This window comes from Notolepis coatsorum, assembly GCF_963971535.1.
Source record: "Notolepis coatsorum genome assembly, chromosome: 12".
NCBI classification, from domain to species: Eukaryota; Metazoa; Chordata; class Actinopteri; order Aulopiformes; family Paralepididae; genus Notolepis; species Notolepis coatsorum.
In genome coordinates this window covers 8,869,868-8,888,417 of record NC_140176.1, presented here as the reverse complement: position 1 = coordinate 8,888,417, position 18,550 = coordinate 8,869,868, and the positions used below count along the sequence as shown (strand labels likewise).

The following is an 18,550-nucleotide window of genomic DNA, read 5'->3' as shown; positions in this document are numbered from 1 at the left end:
TCCTGAATACTGTTGCTTCCACAGGAGAACTTGAACAAACTCATGACCAACCTGAGGTCAACTCATCCCCACTTTGTGCGTTGCCTGATCCCCAATGAGACCAAGACTCCTGGGGCCATGGAGCACCCTCTTGTTATGCACCAGCTGCGTTGTAACGGTGTGCTGGAGGGCATCAGGATCTGCAGAAAAGGATTCCCCAACAGGGTCCAGTACGCTGACATGAAACAAAGGTAAAGTATGAAAAACGAAAAAGAAATGCATGATTTCCTCTGCTCAACATCAATTACAGTTTGATAGATATAGTATGATCTGTACAGATACCGCATCCTGAATCCCAGTATTATCCCTGAGGGACAGTTCATGGACAACAGAAAGGCAGCAGAGAAACTGCTGGGCTCACTGGACATTGATCATGAGCAATATAGGTTTGGACACACAAAGGTAATTTCTGCAATACAAAGGCAACACACCCTTTCACCAAAATACGATACAAGTGTACAATACAAATGTAGGTCTTCATTTTGTACCACATTTCTATATTTCTTTATTAGGTGTTCTTCAAGGCTGGTCTCTTGGGTGTACTTGAAGAGATGAGAGATGACCGTCTCACTATCATCATAACTGGAATTCAGTCCGCAACACGTGGAATGCTTGCCAGAATTGAATTCCAGAAAATTGTTGCGCGCAGGTTGGGATATTTGTTGTTGATATCTAATGCCTATTTCTTGATGGAGGGTACTTATTCTAATTGAATTATCATTCACAGGGATGCCTTGCTCGTGATCCAGTGGAACGTGCGCGCCTTCATGGGGGTCAAGAATTGGCCCTGGATGAATATGTTCTTCAAGATCAAGCCTCTGCTTAAATCAGCTGAGAGTGAGAAAGAGATGCAGAACATGAAGGAAGAATTCATAAAGCTGAAAGAGGCTTTTGCCAAAACTGATGCCCGAAGGAAGGAACTGGAGGAAAAAATGGTTTCACTTCTCCAAGAGAAGAATGACCTGACACTTCTAGTCCAAACTGTGAGTTACATCCAAATCTAATTGTGTTTAAGGTGTTTTAAGTTGTTTAACCTACATGTCTAATAATAATATCAAATTGTTTTTAAACAGGAACAAGACGGTCTCTCAGATGCTGAAGAGCGGTGTGAGGGTCTGATCAAAAGCAAGATTCAGCTTGAAGCCAAATCTAAGGAGCTGACAGAGAGACTGGAGGATGAAGAGGAGATGAATTCAGAACTGACATCTAAGAAGAGGAAGCTGGAGGATGAGTGCTCAGAACTCAAGAAAGACATTGATGATCTGGAGCTCACTCTGGCTAAAGTGGAGAAGGAGAAGCATGCCACTGAGAACAAGGTAAAGTTAATATATTAATTTGTCTTGAGCAGTTTTCAAAATGACAACAACAATGATTACACAACGTACTAAGCTTGCTAACAAATTCCCTCTACTATATTTCTTTAGGTTAAAAACCTGACTGAGGAGATGGCAGCTTTGGATGAAATCATTGCCAAGCTGACCAAGGAGAAGAAAGCTCTTCAGGAGGCTCATCAGCAAACACTGGATGACCTGCAGAGTGAGGAGGACAAAGTCAACACTCTGACCAAGGCCAAATCCAAGCTGGAACAGCAGGTTGATGATGTGAGTATCCAATTAACAGAGCACAACTTGAATCCCAAGCCTGGGGACACACAGGACACCAATGCGCCAGGAAGAGCAGCCAGTTTCTCTTCCTTTACATTTTCCATAAAAGGTGATTTCCAATAAATGAAAATCACATGGCTTTGTTTATCAAGTATGATTCATTTGTCAATAATTGGCAACAAACAAAACTGAACCAATAAAAATCGCAACAAAAGTAAAAACTTTGCTTCTGATTTGGAATATTTCAACCAATTGATGAGAAAACTCAACCACACTGTGATTAAAAATATGATTTTCTTTTTGTATTCCTCCTACTAGCTTGAAGGATCTCTGGAACAAGAGAAGAAGATAAGGATGGACCTTGAAAGAACCAAAAGGAAGTTGGAAGGAGACTTGAAGTTGACCCAGGAGAGCCTAATGGACCTGGAGAATGACAAGCAGCAAATGGAGGAAAGGCTGAAGAAGTAAGCACCACCCCTAAACTACATTACGGTATCCGATAGTATGTCCTGATATGAAGACCTAAACATTGTATTTTTAACAGGAAAGATTTTGAGGTCGGCCAACTCAACAGCAAGATAGAGGATGAACAGGCTATGAGTGCTCAGCTCCAGAAGAAACTGAAGGAGCTTCAGGTAATTTCAGATACTGTATACAATGACTGTTGTTTGGTGTAAAAACAAATCAAATGGAAACTGGACAATCATATTTTCAGGCCCGCATTGAGGAGCTTGAGGAAGAGCTTGAGGCTGAGAGAGCTGCCAGAGCCAAGGTTGAGAAACAGAGGGCAGACTTGGCCAGAGAGCTGGAGGAGATCAGTGAGAGGCTGGAGGAGGCTGGTGGAGCCACTGCTGCCCAGATTGAGATGAACAAGAAAAGAGAGGCTGAGTTCCAGAAAGTGCGTAGAGACCTTGAAGAGGCCACTCTGCAGCATGAGGCCACTGCTGCTACTCTGAGGAAGAAGAATGCAGACAGTGTGTCTGACCTGGGAGAGCAGATTGACAACCTGCAGAGAGTCAAGCAGAAGTTGGAGAAAGAGAAGAGTGAGCTCAGACTGGAGCTTGATGATGTGGTCGCCAACATGGAGCAGATCGTCAAGGCCAAGGTGAGTGGAAGCAAATAGGCCTAAAAACGATTCATCTACAGTATTTTGTCCTGTATGGCTAAACAATATTGTCAGTTACAATGTTTTTTATTTTTATTTTTTTTAAATGTACAAGGAGTAAATGTAATGTAGCTATCAATCATCGGAATGTAACAATATTTCTATAATGCCTGAACATTTATATATATTTTTTTTATCCACTTTTTCTCCCATTTTTCTATATTTTTCTCCCATCCCAATTTCGTATCATCCAATTCAACCCTCCCCTGTCACGAACGCTGTTTCTTGCCTCCCACAAGCCAGCTGCAATGTGGACTAAGTCATACATAGCACAAGTCCCCTCCGGTACTTGAGGTAACAGCAGTCGCATCTTTTCACCTGCGCAGCTCGATCTCTCAGTGGCGAGGAGTAACGCGTGGGAGGCTCACGCTGCCCCCGACACTTCCTGATTCTACTGCGCAGGCGCACCAACCGACCTGTAGGAGTCGCTGTCCACAACGCCCGATCCCCACGATGTGTATTAGTACGGACGACCAGCTAAACTGAAAGCAATGTGGAGCGCTGGGATCGAACAGGCGATCCCAGCGTCTCCGCATTCGTGGCGAGCGCCTTGCCCACTACGCCACGTAGCCCCCCGCCTGAACATTTATTTTAAAGATGGGAAAATAGTGAAGTGACTTTTCTAGTTTATTTTCAGACAAACCTGGAAAAAATGTGCCGTACCTTTGAAGACCAGATGACTGAATACAGGACAAAATCTGAGGAGGGCCAGCGTTCCATCAATGACTTCACCATGCACAAAGCTAAGCTTCAGACTGAGAATGGTATGACAACACGATCACAATGAATCTTATTCTCAAATGTCTTTGTATTGTAAATACAATGAGCTATATGACAATCAAACATTGCATAATATTTTCTCTTAAAATGCTCCCCCTAGTGGCCCCAGAGTACCCCCTCCTGGCACTGTTAGTACTGTTTAAGAGAGGCCAGCTTTTCGTGACCATTTTCACGATATTTCATGATCTTTGCGGAGCTATTGTATATTCTATATTATAGCTATGGAGACAATAGTATGGCTCATTTGACAAACTATTTGTAGTACAACATGTAAAAAAAGGTTTGTTTCTACATACCTACGTTCGTTCACAATTCCAATATAAACATTGCCTCGTTTTACTAAAATCCAAGCTGATTTCCTGTCTTCTTCATATATCCAATAGTCCGCTCGCCGTTGAATTGCAGCCAGGTTACTATTGTGTGCTCGGGTCAGACTATACCATGGAGCCGAATAGGTTTCCTCATCGGTCGGTTTGATTATAGTTGTTTTACGTTTTACCAGTAGTACTTAGTCCAACAAACTTCGTCCATAATCATCATCCATATAATCCATTTAGTCTTTTTCATAATATCCAATAGTTCGCTCTAGGCGATCGCGATTCTCAAACGTGTTCTGCTTACTGCTGCTCGCAAAGAGTACCTAGTTGTTTTGGGGGCTGTGGGCGCTGGCTGTGGGGTCTGTAATAGCTGGCCCATGTTCATAAGGTAGGCGATACTGCCACCTGGCAGATTTCGATCGCCATTGCAATTCCAACGTTATGCCAGGAGGCCCCGGGGGACTGTGTAGAACGGGGATCAAAGGAAAAATATCAAAGGATCAAGACCAGACTATACTCTGGTATGGCGCTCAACCGCTGGCGAGATAACCCGACTATACTCGGGCATGGCACTGAATGTGTTAAATGTGAGTGGAATTTCTGCTGCGATTCGGCTGATGTATGTAAGTCTTAATGAAGCTTGATACTTTACTAAAACAAATGTATTTTTAATCTGACAGGTGAGCTGACCAGACAGATGGAAGAGAAGGACTCTCTTGTTTCTCAGTTAACAAGAGGCAAACAGTCCTACACTCAGCAGGTTGAGGACCTCAAGAGACAACTGGAGGAGGAAATCAAGGTGAACAATGACATGATGCCCATCACCCACAATTTATCTACATCAGTGATCAAGGATGACTGAATATTGTGTTTTCCCTCTTAATAGGCCAAGAATGCACTTGCCCATGGAGTGCAGTCTGCCCGCCATGACTGTGACCTGCTGAGGGAGCAGTATGAGGAGGAGCAGGAGGCCAAGGCTGAGCTGCAACGCTGCATGTCCAAGGCCAACGCTGAGGTGGCTCAGTGGAGAACCAAGTACGAAACTGATGCAGTCCAGAGGACAGAGGAGCTGGAGGAGGCAAAGTAAGAACATTTCTCAACACTTTAGTAACACTTCATCATTTGACAAAGAGTTAGATGCCTTATAATCACTCAAAGCCTACATTTTGTCTTTATCCAAGTAAATGAATAAGACACAAGTCATACTGACCAATTACTATAATAATTTTGCATGATATGACAACACTACCTTAACCCCAAGTAATATTTCTGATCTTTGTCTAACAGGAAGAAGCTGGCTCAGCGTCTGCAAGATGCAGAGGAAGCTGTGGAAGCTGTAAATGCTAAATGCTCCTCTCTGGAGAAGACCAAACACAGACTCCAGAATGAGATTGAAGATCTCATGGTGGATGTGGAGAGATCAAATTCTGCTGCTGCAGCTCTGGACAAGAAGCAAAGAAACTTTGACAAGGTATAACTTCTGTTTTATGTTGATCTACTGAAGACCATGAAATGCAATGAGTCCATTTCTAACACTGTGTTATTTAACCAGTTCCTGGCTGAGTGGAAGCAGAAGTTTGAGGAATCCCAGACAGAGCTGGAGAGCTGCCAGAAAGAGGCCAGGTCTCTCAGCACTGAGCTCTTCAAACTGAAGAACTCTTATGAGGAGTGTTTGGATCAACTGGAAACCATGAAGAGAGAGAACAAGAACCTCCAAGGTTTGAACATAAAATGTTCTTTAAATTTCAGTTTGAAATGTTGAACCTGTCAATTTCTCCTGAATTATTTGAGCTGACACATTATTTTGTTCACAGAGGAAATTTCTGATCTGACTGAACAAATTGGTGAGGGAGGAAAGAGCATCCATGAGCTGGAGAAAGTCCGTAAAGTGCTGGAGCAGGAGAAGGCAGAGACACAGACTGCTCTAGAGGAAGCTGAGGTGAGACTGCATATACAATGTACATGTATACAACATTCATAATATTGTTACTGAAAAGCATAGAACAGAAAACATGAAATGGGTTTACATTTTATGACAACACATTTTTCAACAGGGCACCCTGGAACATGAGGAGGGCAAGATCCTAAGAACCCAGCTTGAGTACAACCAGGTCAAGGCTGACATTGAGCGCAAACTGGTTGAAAAGGATGAGGAGATGGAGCAAGCCAAGCGTAACGTACAGAGAACGGTGGACACCCTGCAAAGCTCTCTGGAGGCTGAGACTCGCAGCAGGAATGAAGCTCTCAGAGTGAAGAAGAAGATGGAGGGAGATCTCAATGAGATGGAGATCCAGCTCAGCCAGGCTAACAGGCAGGCAGCCGAGGCCCAGAAGCAGCTCAAGGGTCTCCATTCTCATCTCAAGGTGAATTTGAATACACATAATCACTGCTATATGACTGCTTCCTCATAGGTGATTTATTGTTGGTTTGGTCTTAGTTTCTGTCACTTCTTCTTAGAATACTTTGTTAGTTGATTAGTTAGTCAATGTCCTTGGTGTTAGTGGGAACCCCCTATCACAGATGCAAATAATACTATAAAACAGCACTTATGAGATGTGATACTTCCATATCTACAGGACTCCCAGTTGCAGCTGGATGATGCTCTTCGTGGCAGTGATGATATGAAGGAGAACATTGCCATTGTGGAGAGACGCAACAACCTGCTGCAGGCTGAACTAGATGAGCTGAGATCTCTGGTAGAGCAGACTGAGAGAGGTCGTAAACTGGCTGAGCAGGAACTGCTGGATGTCAGTGAGAGAGTTCAGCTCCTCCACTCTCAGGTAACATTGATATGAGGTAGTAACTTTTATTAAAATATGTATTAATCTGAAATGCATTTGACACAATATTCATTGCACAGCACTGATATAAATATGTGTGATTCATTTATAGAACACCAGTCTTCTGAACCAGAAGAAGAAACTTGAGACTGACTCAACCCAGCTTCAGAATGAAGTGGAGGAGTCTGTGCAGGAGTGCAGAAATGCTGAGGATAAAGCCAAGAAGGCCATTACTGATGCTGCCATGATGGCAGAGGAGCTGAAGAAGGAGCAGGACACCAGTTCTCACCTGGAGCGCATGAAGAAGAACATGGAGCAGACCATTAAAGACCTGCAGCACCGTCTGGATGAAGCTGAGCAAATCGCCATGAAAGGTGGCAAGAAGCAGATCCAGAAACTGGAGTCCAGGGTGAGTGGCAAAGGATCACTTTTTTCAGACTGACATTTTAAATTACATGTGACATTGTGAGAAAGTGAGACAACTCACAAAGTGAGACAATACTCAATCGTTATTTTTATTTATAGGTGAAGGAGTTGGAAGTGGAGGTGGAAATGGAGCAGAGAAAGTCCGGTGACTCAGTGAAAGGAGTCCGTAAATATGAGAGACGCATCAAGGAGCTTACCTTTCAGGTAATGTTCAATTAGTTGCATTGCTGTCGATTTTTTAATACTTATTATGGTTGAATTATGGCATTAATACATGACTCATTCAAATTTTGTTAAGACCGAGGAGGATCGCAAGAATTTGGCCCGTTTGCAGGACCTGGTGGACAAACTGCAGCTGAAGGTGAAATCCTTCAAGAGAACTTCAGAGGAGGCTGTAAGTAGATACGTTTGGATGCCATACACATTATTTAAGCCATATTCCTCACACCTGAGTACTCACAATAAACAACTTTCAGGAGGAACAAGTCAATTCCAGTCTGACCAAGTTCCGCAAGATTCAGCATGAGCTGGATGAAGCAGAGGAGAGGGCTGACATTGCTGAATCTCAGGTCAACAAGATGAGAACCAAGAGCCGTGATTCTGGATCAAAGGTAAACTTTGATTTAATTATGTTACTTAAGAAAATCATATTTTACTTTGGTAAAAAAAAAAGTTGCAATGTAAATCTACCTATAAAGAAAGGAATCAAGAGAGTGGACCCCCACCCCCACTGAGAACAGAGTCTACTCTTCATCACAAAGAAGCTAGACTTACCTAGCCGCGCTTCACAACGGGGGACAGGGGGCCACACAGTACAGGGCAACACTAGCGATTTCTAGTCTGCGTGCATGTCTATAATTTGCATATCTCGAGAACTGTTCACCCAATCGGTTTTCACAAGGACCCAGGGGAGTGCAGTGTTGAATTTGGTGCCATTTGACCAGATGGTGGTGCTACAGCACAACAACAAACCCATTTGTGTCAGATAGATTTTACGCCATTTAGAATTTGGTCCAAATCATCTTTCTTGCTCCTCCTCCTTTAAATGTTTAACAATTGTCACCAAATCTAGTACAGAGCATCTCTGGACCAAGCCGAAAAAAGTTACTTACTGACAGTTTTGCTATAACTGGCCCTCAAAGTTTGCTCAAATGCTGGGTGCAGGGCTTACCAAAAACGTCATATCTCCTAAACACTTTGTGCTATTGCAACATGATGTAGATAAGATCTCTGATTGACCATGACAAATTTGGTGCCATTTGGTCAACATATTTGGCACTGTAGCAGCCTCATTTATAAATAAAGGAAAGAATCTATGTCTGTCTGCGTAGATATCTGTAGTTCGCATATCTCAAGAATTGTTCATATCTCGAGAACTGTTCATCAGATTGACGTCAGGCTAGGCGAGTATATTGCTGAGGCCCCAAAGGAGTGCAATGTTGAATTTGGTGCCATTTGGCAAGATGGTTGCGCTATAGTTAGAACCAACATTAAATATATCTCTTGGTCATGCTAATTGGTCACCTCCTAAAAAAATTATTCACACAGGAAGCACAATCAGGAGATAATTTAGGTTAGATTTCTTCAATATAATTCTATGGTTTATCACCATAGCGTTTTCATAAAAAGAAAAAAGAAAAAGGTATACAAAGAAAAACAAAAAAAAAAAAAAAAGAAGTAAGTTACAATATGCACAGGAAAATGTTTGGAGGTAATGGAAAACAAGAGTGCTGATTAGTCAGGTTATATATAGACAGGCTAAATCTCATATTTAGACCAGTACCGCCCTTTAATCAATGTTTTGTGTCAAATAAATTACAATAATTAATAATATAATAATTCTTATGTGCAAGGGTTAAATTATAAAACAAATGTCTCATGATGTGTATCTTATCTTTTCTATCAGAAAGGACAAACTGAAGAGTGAAGCTCTCAGATGGACTTTCTCATCATCTCATATGAAATGTAATGATGTAGTTCTCCCTTTATTCTTTGATCTGAGACAGAATAAAGAGTGGTGTGCTTCAATTTACATCGGAGTTGTGTTTTGTCTCTACACATTTTGCAGCAGTAGGCAAATGTTACTGTGCATTAGGGCTGCACAATTCTTGCTCAAATGTGAATCGCGATTTTTCTCTCTAAGAATTGAGATCACGATTCTCTCACACGATTAACATTTTTCGTCATCATTTAAAAAAGTTAAGTACTAAAAAGTACATGTATTTTTTTAAGTAAACATATTTTTTAAGTAAAAAATACATTTTAAAATAATAATTTAATAATATAATAATTAATATAATAATAATATAATTTAGAAATGAGATCGCGATTTATTTTCGATTAATCGTGCAGCCCTACTGTGCATATATTAGAATCTAGTGATTATACCGATAGAGGTCTTGCATGGAATATCTGCGTAGTTCTCTTTCTTCTAACATGGCTGGCTGTAACCATTGGTAAAAAAAGCATATTACTTTTCCATTGTGACTTGTTCACAAGATCCAGTGATAAATGCATATAACCATTGTTTTGTGCATAGCAACCATAGCAAGTAGGGATGCTCGATATTGGCTTTTTTACAGATACCGATATACCGATATTGTCCAACTCTTAATTTCCGATACCGATATCAACCGATACCGATATATGCAGGGTTTCCCCCCCAAAAAATGGAATAATTTCAGGTAATTAACATTACATATCTCTTGTTGTGGAATTAACACAACATTATGCATACTTTTGACAATAAATAAAATCTGAATTTGTTCTTGCTTGCCTGGGTAAATAAAGGTTATAGAAATGTAAAAAAAAATAATAATAAATAAAAAAAAATTTAAAACCGATACCGATATTTTCCGATATCACATTTTAATGCTGATATCGGCCGATAATATCGGTATGCCGATAATATCGGACATCCCTAATAGCAAGCCTGCTAATTTCGAGGGCACATGGGCATTCTAAACATTCCATGCAAGGCCTCTACTACAAGACAGTATCATGCATCATGCAATCTAATAGGGTTCATCTTATTAGGGTGAGGGTTAATGCAAGGTATTTGTAGGTGGGACATCCAAATTAAATAAATATAAAGACAAGATATCTAAACAGTAATTTGCTTCCTTTTATAACGAATGGTTTCTTAAATAATTGTTACTCCACAACCATATTGTATGTAGAGTACTCTATTAACTCATTCACGGCCAACCACGACTATAGTCGGGTTATCTCGCCAACCGTTGAGCGCCAGAACCCGAGTATAGTCGGGTTTTCGATAGTTTTCATTGTTTTTTCTTTTATTCGATTTTTTTTATTCTAAACAGTCTCACGGACCTCTGTGTATCATTGGGACTCATTCTGAGACACCGAGATTGCAATGCCGGCCGAATCCTGCTAGGTGGCAGTATCGCCCACCCTTTTAAACCTTATTTTCACACTGTGCGTTACATTATATATAGTCCGGGCGGAGAAATGGTACCCTGGGCAAGTGAAAGGCTTCATTCGAGCCCTTTGGAACGTGTCCAGCACACTTAATGCATAGTTTGTCCCATTTCATGTCAGGGACCCGATTTTTGCAATACCTCCTATCAAAGGTAAGGACTATATGACATCAAACCTACTTTTATCCTACAATGATTTCACATCGATCGCAACGATCAACATATGTAGTATTCAAAACATATGCTGTTGCTGACGATCAAAGCATCACAAAACGACCCCCCCCCCCTTTGATGCCTTCATGATTAAACATAATACCTATTATATACCTTTGATTTGGAAATAATATCATGTCCAGCCGAGCAACGCAAACGACTTTCGCAAAATGCACATATCGCTCCATAACTCAGCTTCCAGGAATTAGCCAGGATCACTCTGAAACTATACAATATTCACGTGAACGTATACATGAAAAAAATTACTCTTTTTTACATGTTGGACAAGAGATAGTGACTGTCAAATGAGCCATAGTATTGTCTCCATAGCTATAATATAGAATATAGATATAGCTCTGCAAACATCGTGACGCACAGTGAAAATGCCTATCGTTTAAAGCGTGGCCCATTGACTACAAGGATGAAGATAATGGCTGGCGCTAACCTCTGTGTTAAGTGTTAACCTCTTCTACCCGAGCGGTCCACCAGTGGACTGCAGATGACATCATGTCATAAATCTATCGAATCAAACTAGCGTTTGAGAGTTAACACCCTAACCATGTCATAGTGTATATTTTCAGCAATACGTTTGTTTACCAATAGGTTAAAGTGTTATTAATGAAATATCAGTTCAGAAATTGTGTTCATAAACTAGCATATTTCAACCGGAAATAAACGAGAGCGGACATTTTACTGTAATATTTTGAGAAGAGGGCATCCAGAGCTCTAAATGAGTGTTGACATTTCGAAAAACTACATCTCATAGCGATTTCCAGCTTCCTGCAAGCAAATTACTTCCTGATTATTATTTTTTATTTCTCTTATTTCCCGGGATTATATACCAACAAAACTGAATGTTATTGGCATAGATTGGAACCAGTTAGTTTGTCTACCTTCTGTGAACATTTAGCAACCATCTGTGTTGAAATCCGATTGAAAATGGCGGACCTGTCGCAAGAATAAAAAGCTGACTGTATTTACAGTAGATTTAATTCTCGGTTCTTCATGCACGCCTGGTGATACTAAATCCAAATTGAACTCCGTCATTGGAACGAGTAGATTTGGCCCGATCCATAGATGTGCAACATGGCTATAATAAGGTCATTTATAGGCCTGCTATTCTATATTCTATAATAATATTTCAAATTGCATGTGTCCGGATGGCAGAATTCAGTACTGTTTCTACAAAACCTTCTGTTTAATCATCTTCCCTTTATTCATTTCCTTAGATTTTTTGTACACGTGATCTCAAGAAGGTGCTGAACGAGCTCAGTGGCAGTTTTTCATGTCATGTCAGGTCATTTTTAGCATGGTGTTATTCACTGTCAAAGATGCAAAGAAAAATCATTGTTTATATTCTCCTTTGTTTCATCACAATGTACTCAAGCCTAGTAACAGACACAATATTTCTGACACAACAAGCTAAATACCTTTCCATCATAATGGACTGTACTACTCTTTGAAAGTTGCACATTTGTAATAAGAAAAGTATATTTGTTGTTCGTGTCAGATTATTTGTAACATAATGGAGATGAACACTGATTGGGGGCCCCTCCTAAGAATTATTGCCTAGGGCCCCAATAGACCCTAGCAGCGCCACTGCACACACACACAGAAAGGGCGAATGGCAATTTACAAGGCGTTGCTCCCCTTTGTGTAAGTCACTCACAGCTTGAGGTAGAGACATGATCAAGCCTGTGTCGATCAGAGCTTCCTACGCTGAGATATGGTCACTTTTCCGCACCTACCCTTACCGGATAGGATTCCCGGAGGTATTATGCGGTGCGGGAAAGTTACCAAAGCGTAGGAAGCTCTGATCGATTTGGGGCTTGGTTTTCCGTGTTCGGGAGACTCATGTGCACAAAACCTGATTATGATCATGTCTCTACCACAACGATAATAAAAGCAAACTTAAAACTTGTGAGATCTTATAACCATGCTCATGTTTCCAAAGAGCAGCAATGGAGCGGGCGTGGGCACACACGCACGCACACACACACACACACACACACAAATAGAGACGCTTGGCTCATCAACTGGCAGACAGCTCATCAAAGAGGTGTCCCAGGTGTGCCATATTGGCTCACTTTTCTTTAAATGGTTTTCAGTTTCAGTTTGTTCTGGTCGGAGGAAGACTGCAAATTTTGTGTTCTGCTTATGGACTTTTTGTTGTGTTGAATAAAAGACCATTTTGGTCATTGAAGCATTTTCTGTCTCTGCCTCTCAGTAATTCCTACTAGACAAGCCAAAGCAGCCTTCAGTTGTTAATCCAACCTCATTCATTGTCATCTTCATCCTTCATTATGAATCATCATAAACAAAATCAAAACCACTAATTTGCTGCCCACACATATTCATGTTTGATTTCTGATCAGAATTAAATTGACCTACCCTTTAACAAGCATTTTGCTGATGTTGGGCATTTATTTGAAAAGGCATATCTCTCATAATTATGTACTTGATGCGTTGCAAGCGATTGATACCAGGAGTTAAACTGGAGATGATAAATTGGAAAAAAAATTTCTAAAACTGTCTGCCCCAATTATCACTGGTTAACGCATATATTTAATATTTCCATCATAACAGGCATATTTCCAAATGTTTGAACGACCTGTGTGATTCATTTAAATAAAGTAATTAGCTTAGCAAAAATCCTGGAATCACTGGTAAACAATCAATTAAACATTTTTCTTTCAAGTCACTCACTATACTTAGTCTGCAGCAATCTGTATTTAGAGCTAATCACAGCACCATTTCAGCTATTACATTAGTTACAAATTTTATAATATCTGTATTAGATAAGAAGAAAACACTGCTGCCCTTTTTGACGATCTATCCATAGCATTTGATACAGTTGATCATCCCTTGCTCTCAAAAAGATGATCTAGTATTGGGTTGGATACAAAGACGTGATTGGTTTCAGAACTATTTGCTTGAGAGGCGACAGTGTGTGTGAAGTCAGGAAATGCCCAGTAATTTTTTTTGTAAATAACAAAAGGTGTGCCACAATCTTCACTATTTATATTAATGATATTGGACCTCATTCACCAACATTGTCTTAAGATTTCTCTTACGACAACCTCATTGGAAGGTTGTAAGAGAAAGCCGACGACAATTACCCCCTGATTCACCAACGCGTGGAGAGGTCGTCTTAACTTGCCAAATGATCACAGCTGCTATATTAGATTAAAAAGTATTGTCAGCACACTATAGCTATAGTGGAATAGACTGTATTAATATTCCATATTTATACCGTCTTGTTTCGCACTCCTGGCCACCTGCCTCAGCGCACACGCACGCACGTACAGTACACCAGTGGTGCCACGCTCATTATCTGACACCCTTGTTTGAGTATTACTGAAGTGATGTGTTTAGTTCTTGAGAGAAATTGTAAGCTGTATCTAATAGTGACTAAATCAAGTAAGTCAAATTCATGCTTATTCATCCTACATCCCTGCAATTAATCGCTGTCGGACTTGGACAGCATGTCTGTTGTCCGGGCAAGATGAGCAGTGGAATGTTTATCTACTGGCTCTTACAATGTATACAATAAGCAATGTCCAAAAATAAAAATAAAACCAACAATAAATAATAACACTTATCAGATTTATTTAGTCATTTGTGTAGTGCTATTATTTATTTTCGGACATCACGATGTGTCATTGAGGAATGACTGTAAATGTAAAACGTTATTTTTTATCATACAAATATTGTCATATTCATTATTATTATGATTATTTAATTTCAAGGATGTCTGTAGAGTTGCCATGAACACCATGATTCCTTCCAAATAAAGCCCAAACTCATTCAGCGCCGGAGGCCTAGAGCATATTAGTTCCTACTGTGCCACCACTAAGAGATAGGGCTGCGTGGCGGTGTTTGCAGGGCTATATCTATATTCTATATTATAGCTATGGATACAATACTATGGCTCATTTGACATCAACTATCCATCGTTCAATATGTGAAAAAGAATACTTTTTTTCATGTATACGTTCGCGTGTTATACCGTGGTGAATATAAGTATAGTTTCAGAGTGATCCTGGTTAATTCCATAAAACGGCGCTATGGAGGAATACGTGAAGCGTTGGCGTTGCTCGCCTGGACATGCTACCATTTCCAAATCAAATGTCTATAATAGGTATTCATTTTCATCATGAATGCATGAAGGGGGGGGGGGGGGGGGGGCGTTTTTTGATGATTTGATCGTCACCAACGGCATACGTTTTGGAGTATGTTACACATGGTCGCAACGATCAATGTGAAATCATGGTTGGATCAAAGCAGGATTGATGTCATTCATATAGGGTTGGGCACCGAGAACCGGTTCTAATAGGAACCAGTTCCTAAGTTCCGGTTCTGGAACCGGAAGTAACATATTTGCATTTCGATTCTTAATTTTCGATTCTTTAAAAAAAAATATATATATATATATATATTTTTTTTTTACTTTGTTAATTAATACCCTAGTTACAGTACAGCAACCAAATTAAACTGTATCAAGTCAACTGACAATGTGAATAGTATGAAAAAAATAAAAGATTTTTTCAAAAAAAAAAAAAAAATCTCCTGCGAAATAAGCTGTGCCCTGTTTTGACCTGCACCTCAAAGAATCTGAATCGAGAATCTTTTAGAACAGGAATCGAAATGGAGAATCGGAATCGGAACCGGAATCGTTCAAATCCAAACGATGCCCAACCCTAATGTCATATAGTCCTTACCTTCACTAGGAGGTACCCCAAAAAGAATATTCCAATTGTCTGATCGCGATTTCCAGTATTGGTGTCCACCGTGTCGCCAACATAATCCACCACAACACATGCATCGGGGGCATAAATATGAGACACATCAATGAGCTTACCTATCAGGTAATGTTCAACTCATTGCATTGCTGTACTTTGGTAAAGACAGAGGAGGAATTTGGCCGATCTGCAGGACCTGGTGGACAAACTGCAGCTGAAGGTGAAATCCTTCAAGAGAACTTCAGAGGAGGCTGTAAGTAGATACGTTTGGAGGCCATACACATTATTTAAGCCATATTCTTCACACCTGAGTACTCACAATAAACAACTTTCAGGAGGAACAAGTCAGTTCCAGTCTGACCAAGTTCCGCAAGATTCAGGAGCTGGATGAAGCAGAGGAGAGGGCTGACATTGCTGAATCTCAGGTCAACAAGATGAGAACCAAGAGCCATGATGCTGGATCAAAGGTAAACGTTGCAATTTATTTACCCACATCATAATTAAATAAAAAAAAAATAGGAAATAGGAGGGATCCAGGGAATGATCTGGTAATGGAAAACTTTGCTTACCAATGTAAATATTGTACAATGTGTATTGAGGTCCATCGTTTGGTTTTAATGCTTATTTTTTGTGTGCATAAAGCAAGCATTATCTGTCCACTCCCATGTTGATACGAATATGAAACACGTAAGAAATATCCCGGGTACATTTTGAACAGATAAAAAAAAAAAGCAATTAATCACAGTTAACTGTAGACAATCATGCGATTTATCGCGATTAAATACTTTAATCGATTGACATCCCTAGTTTATGTACAAAGCCCTTATTGGTAAATTACCACCTTACATCACAACGTTGCTGGATTGGAACCTTGGACCTTATCTGACTTGCTCAGATGACTGGCTTGTGCTTAAACCTTCATGCATCCCTGGGACAAAAAACGTCGCAACTGTAGAAATTTACATACTGTACTTGGGATAACCTTGTCTTGATTTATTGCATATCCCCTGAAATTAAGTCAGGCAGTTTTTCTGGGGCAAAAGATGAAGTCTGCATTTTTATTTATTTTTTTAACCCTATAGTTTGCCCTGCAAAAAAACACTGCACAAATTGTACTCTTGGGACAAAAAACTTCCCAATTGACTTCAATGTTAAACAGGTTAAAACACGTTTTTTGAAAACGACGCCATTGCAGATTGAATAAAAAAAAAAAAATCTTTTTCATCTAGGCACCTTTAAGGACATTTACATATGCATGCTTACTAATTTTTTTCAAGATGGCCGCATTGCATCATCTATTTCCGGTGGCCACAGCTAGTGTGTTTACTGCTTGTATCCTGAAATGCAGTTAAAAAAATATTTTCATCTAAAATGATTTGAGAATGTTTTATGAAGGTCTTAGCGTGGTGTGCATGCATGTTGAGAAATTAATGTGCATGCATGTGGTAATTTGCAGCCATTATGTGAAAATGGCTCATTTTGCAGCCACACATTACAATGCAGTCCTTTTGTGAAATCCGATACTGCTAAATTGTCTCAGGTGGATGAAGTCATGTGTGTGTGTGTCTACAGTGTGCATGTGTGTGTGTGCCATTCACATGCACTGTGTGTGTGTGCGTGTGTGTGTGTGTGCCATCATGCACAGAGATCAAAGCCTTGCACCCAAAGTGACCCTTCACATGCACTGTGTGTGTGTGTGTGTGTGTGTGTGTGTGTGTGTGTGTGCACAGAGATCAAAGCCTTGCACCCAAAGTGACCCAAAACAATGGTGGGGAGGGGGGCTACTTTGTTTACACAGGTGCTATTGAAGGTACACCCATATCAATTGTAATAGTCTGTTCGCTGTCATTACTGCAATTGACAAGATGAGAAGAGCACGTACATACACAGCTGCTGAAGCCCTCGCCCAAATTCTTATTATATATTACATGTAAAGTACATGGGACAGAAAACGTCCCAAAGGGTACACAGTGTGCAGTGTTTTATAGACTGTCACTGCACAAACATTTTTATGTATCAAACTAATTTTTTTTGCCAATCTTTGACACTCCAGACTCTCATAATCCCACCCCAAAAAAATGACATTAGCATTTATGGGATGGAAAATAATGAACCCTTAGTGTTTTTTGTCTTGAAAATAAGCCACGCATCAATCACAAAAACTGGTATTTAAGGGGTTAAAATTCAGAAAATGTATGAATATTTTATATGTATGTTGAGGACTGAAGTTAATAATGGTATTCATAATTTTTTTTTTAAAGAAATTCATAAGTAAATATATATATATTACATGTAAAGTACATGGGACATAAAACGTCCCAAAGGGTACACAACGTGCAGTGTTTTAGTGGGATGCACGAAGGAAGGGGACTTGCATTGCTATTCCTTGTGCTTAAAGGGGACCTGCATTGCTATTCCTTGTGCTTAAAGGCCAACTTGCAGGTTGTATTTTTGTTCAATAAACAATGTGACTAGGCCAACGCTGACTTTCATGAAGAGGGGAAAATCTTTTATCGAAATTCACCCAGTTTTAGCGTTTTTATCAAACATTTTGTCGACCAAACCACAACCTCCACGCATGCATATTTCAATCCATGTTTCATAGCGTGCGTGTGTCATCCCCTTGTGGCTTCCTAAGGATTTTGACAAAAATGGGCCTTGGATCAAAGCCATATAATTTTAACTGTTTACTATATAAAAAAATAATTCCCCCATGATTAACATTAATAGCCTAATCTCAAGATATCTGTAACAAATTACATATATTTAGGAATTTTAACCACTTAAATTTGTGTTCGTTTGATACCACGTCCGTTTTTATAAAAAAAAACGGAGAAACAGTCATATTTATCATATTTCTATACATTTCTGATACCACATTACAGCGTATGTAAACTCGACGAAATACCTCTGAATAAGAATCTGCCATTAGAAAAAAGAAAGGTTGACTAATTCGGTCAGAAATAGCGGAGACGCTAAACGTTAGTAAGCGCTGATTATTATTAATATATTCTGCGGGAGAGCAATACTCAATCTCCCGGTAT

The 18,550-nt window shown here is 39.9% G+C and overlaps 1 protein-coding gene across 1 annotated transcript in view; it reads left to right on the top strand.

Annotated features, from left to right (window-relative positions):
* The window catches only part of LOC311237598 (myosin-7-like), a gene marked incomplete at both ends in the record, with an annotated part of 30,658 nt that extends 12,475 nt beyond the window's left edge, over positions 1-18,183 (top strand). Inside the window, 24 exons of the mRNA XM_084325539.1 lie at positions 25-230; positions 318-441; positions 552-688; positions 767-1,022; positions 1,113-1,355; positions 1,464-1,640; positions 1,962-2,107; positions 2,188-2,278; positions 2,359-2,748; positions 3,446-3,572; positions 4,586-4,704; positions 4,792-4,988; positions 5,193-5,376; positions 5,458-5,623; positions 5,720-5,844; positions 5,960-6,268; positions 6,482-6,685; positions 6,798-7,094; positions 7,211-7,315; positions 7,410-7,505; positions 7,588-7,722; positions 15,676-15,759; positions 15,842-15,973; positions 18,145-18,183. Of these exons, the coding sequence (XP_084181665.1) occupies positions 25-230; positions 318-441; positions 552-688; positions 767-1,022; positions 1,113-1,355; positions 1,464-1,640; positions 1,962-2,107; positions 2,188-2,278; positions 2,359-2,748; positions 3,446-3,572; positions 4,586-4,704; positions 4,792-4,988; positions 5,193-5,376; positions 5,458-5,623; positions 5,720-5,844; positions 5,960-6,268; positions 6,482-6,685; positions 6,798-7,094; positions 7,211-7,315; positions 7,410-7,505; positions 7,588-7,722; positions 15,676-15,759; positions 15,842-15,973; positions 18,145-18,183 (4,089 nt within the window). The remainder of the gene's footprint in view (positions 1-24; positions 231-317; positions 442-551; positions 689-766; positions 1,023-1,112; positions 1,356-1,463; positions 1,641-1,961; positions 2,108-2,187; positions 2,279-2,358; positions 2,749-3,445; positions 3,573-4,585; positions 4,705-4,791; positions 4,989-5,192; positions 5,377-5,457; positions 5,624-5,719; positions 5,845-5,959; positions 6,269-6,481; positions 6,686-6,797; positions 7,095-7,210; positions 7,316-7,409; positions 7,506-7,587; positions 7,723-15,675; positions 15,760-15,841; positions 15,974-18,144) is intronic.
* Between the last annotated feature and the right edge of the window lie 367 nt (positions 18,184-18,550).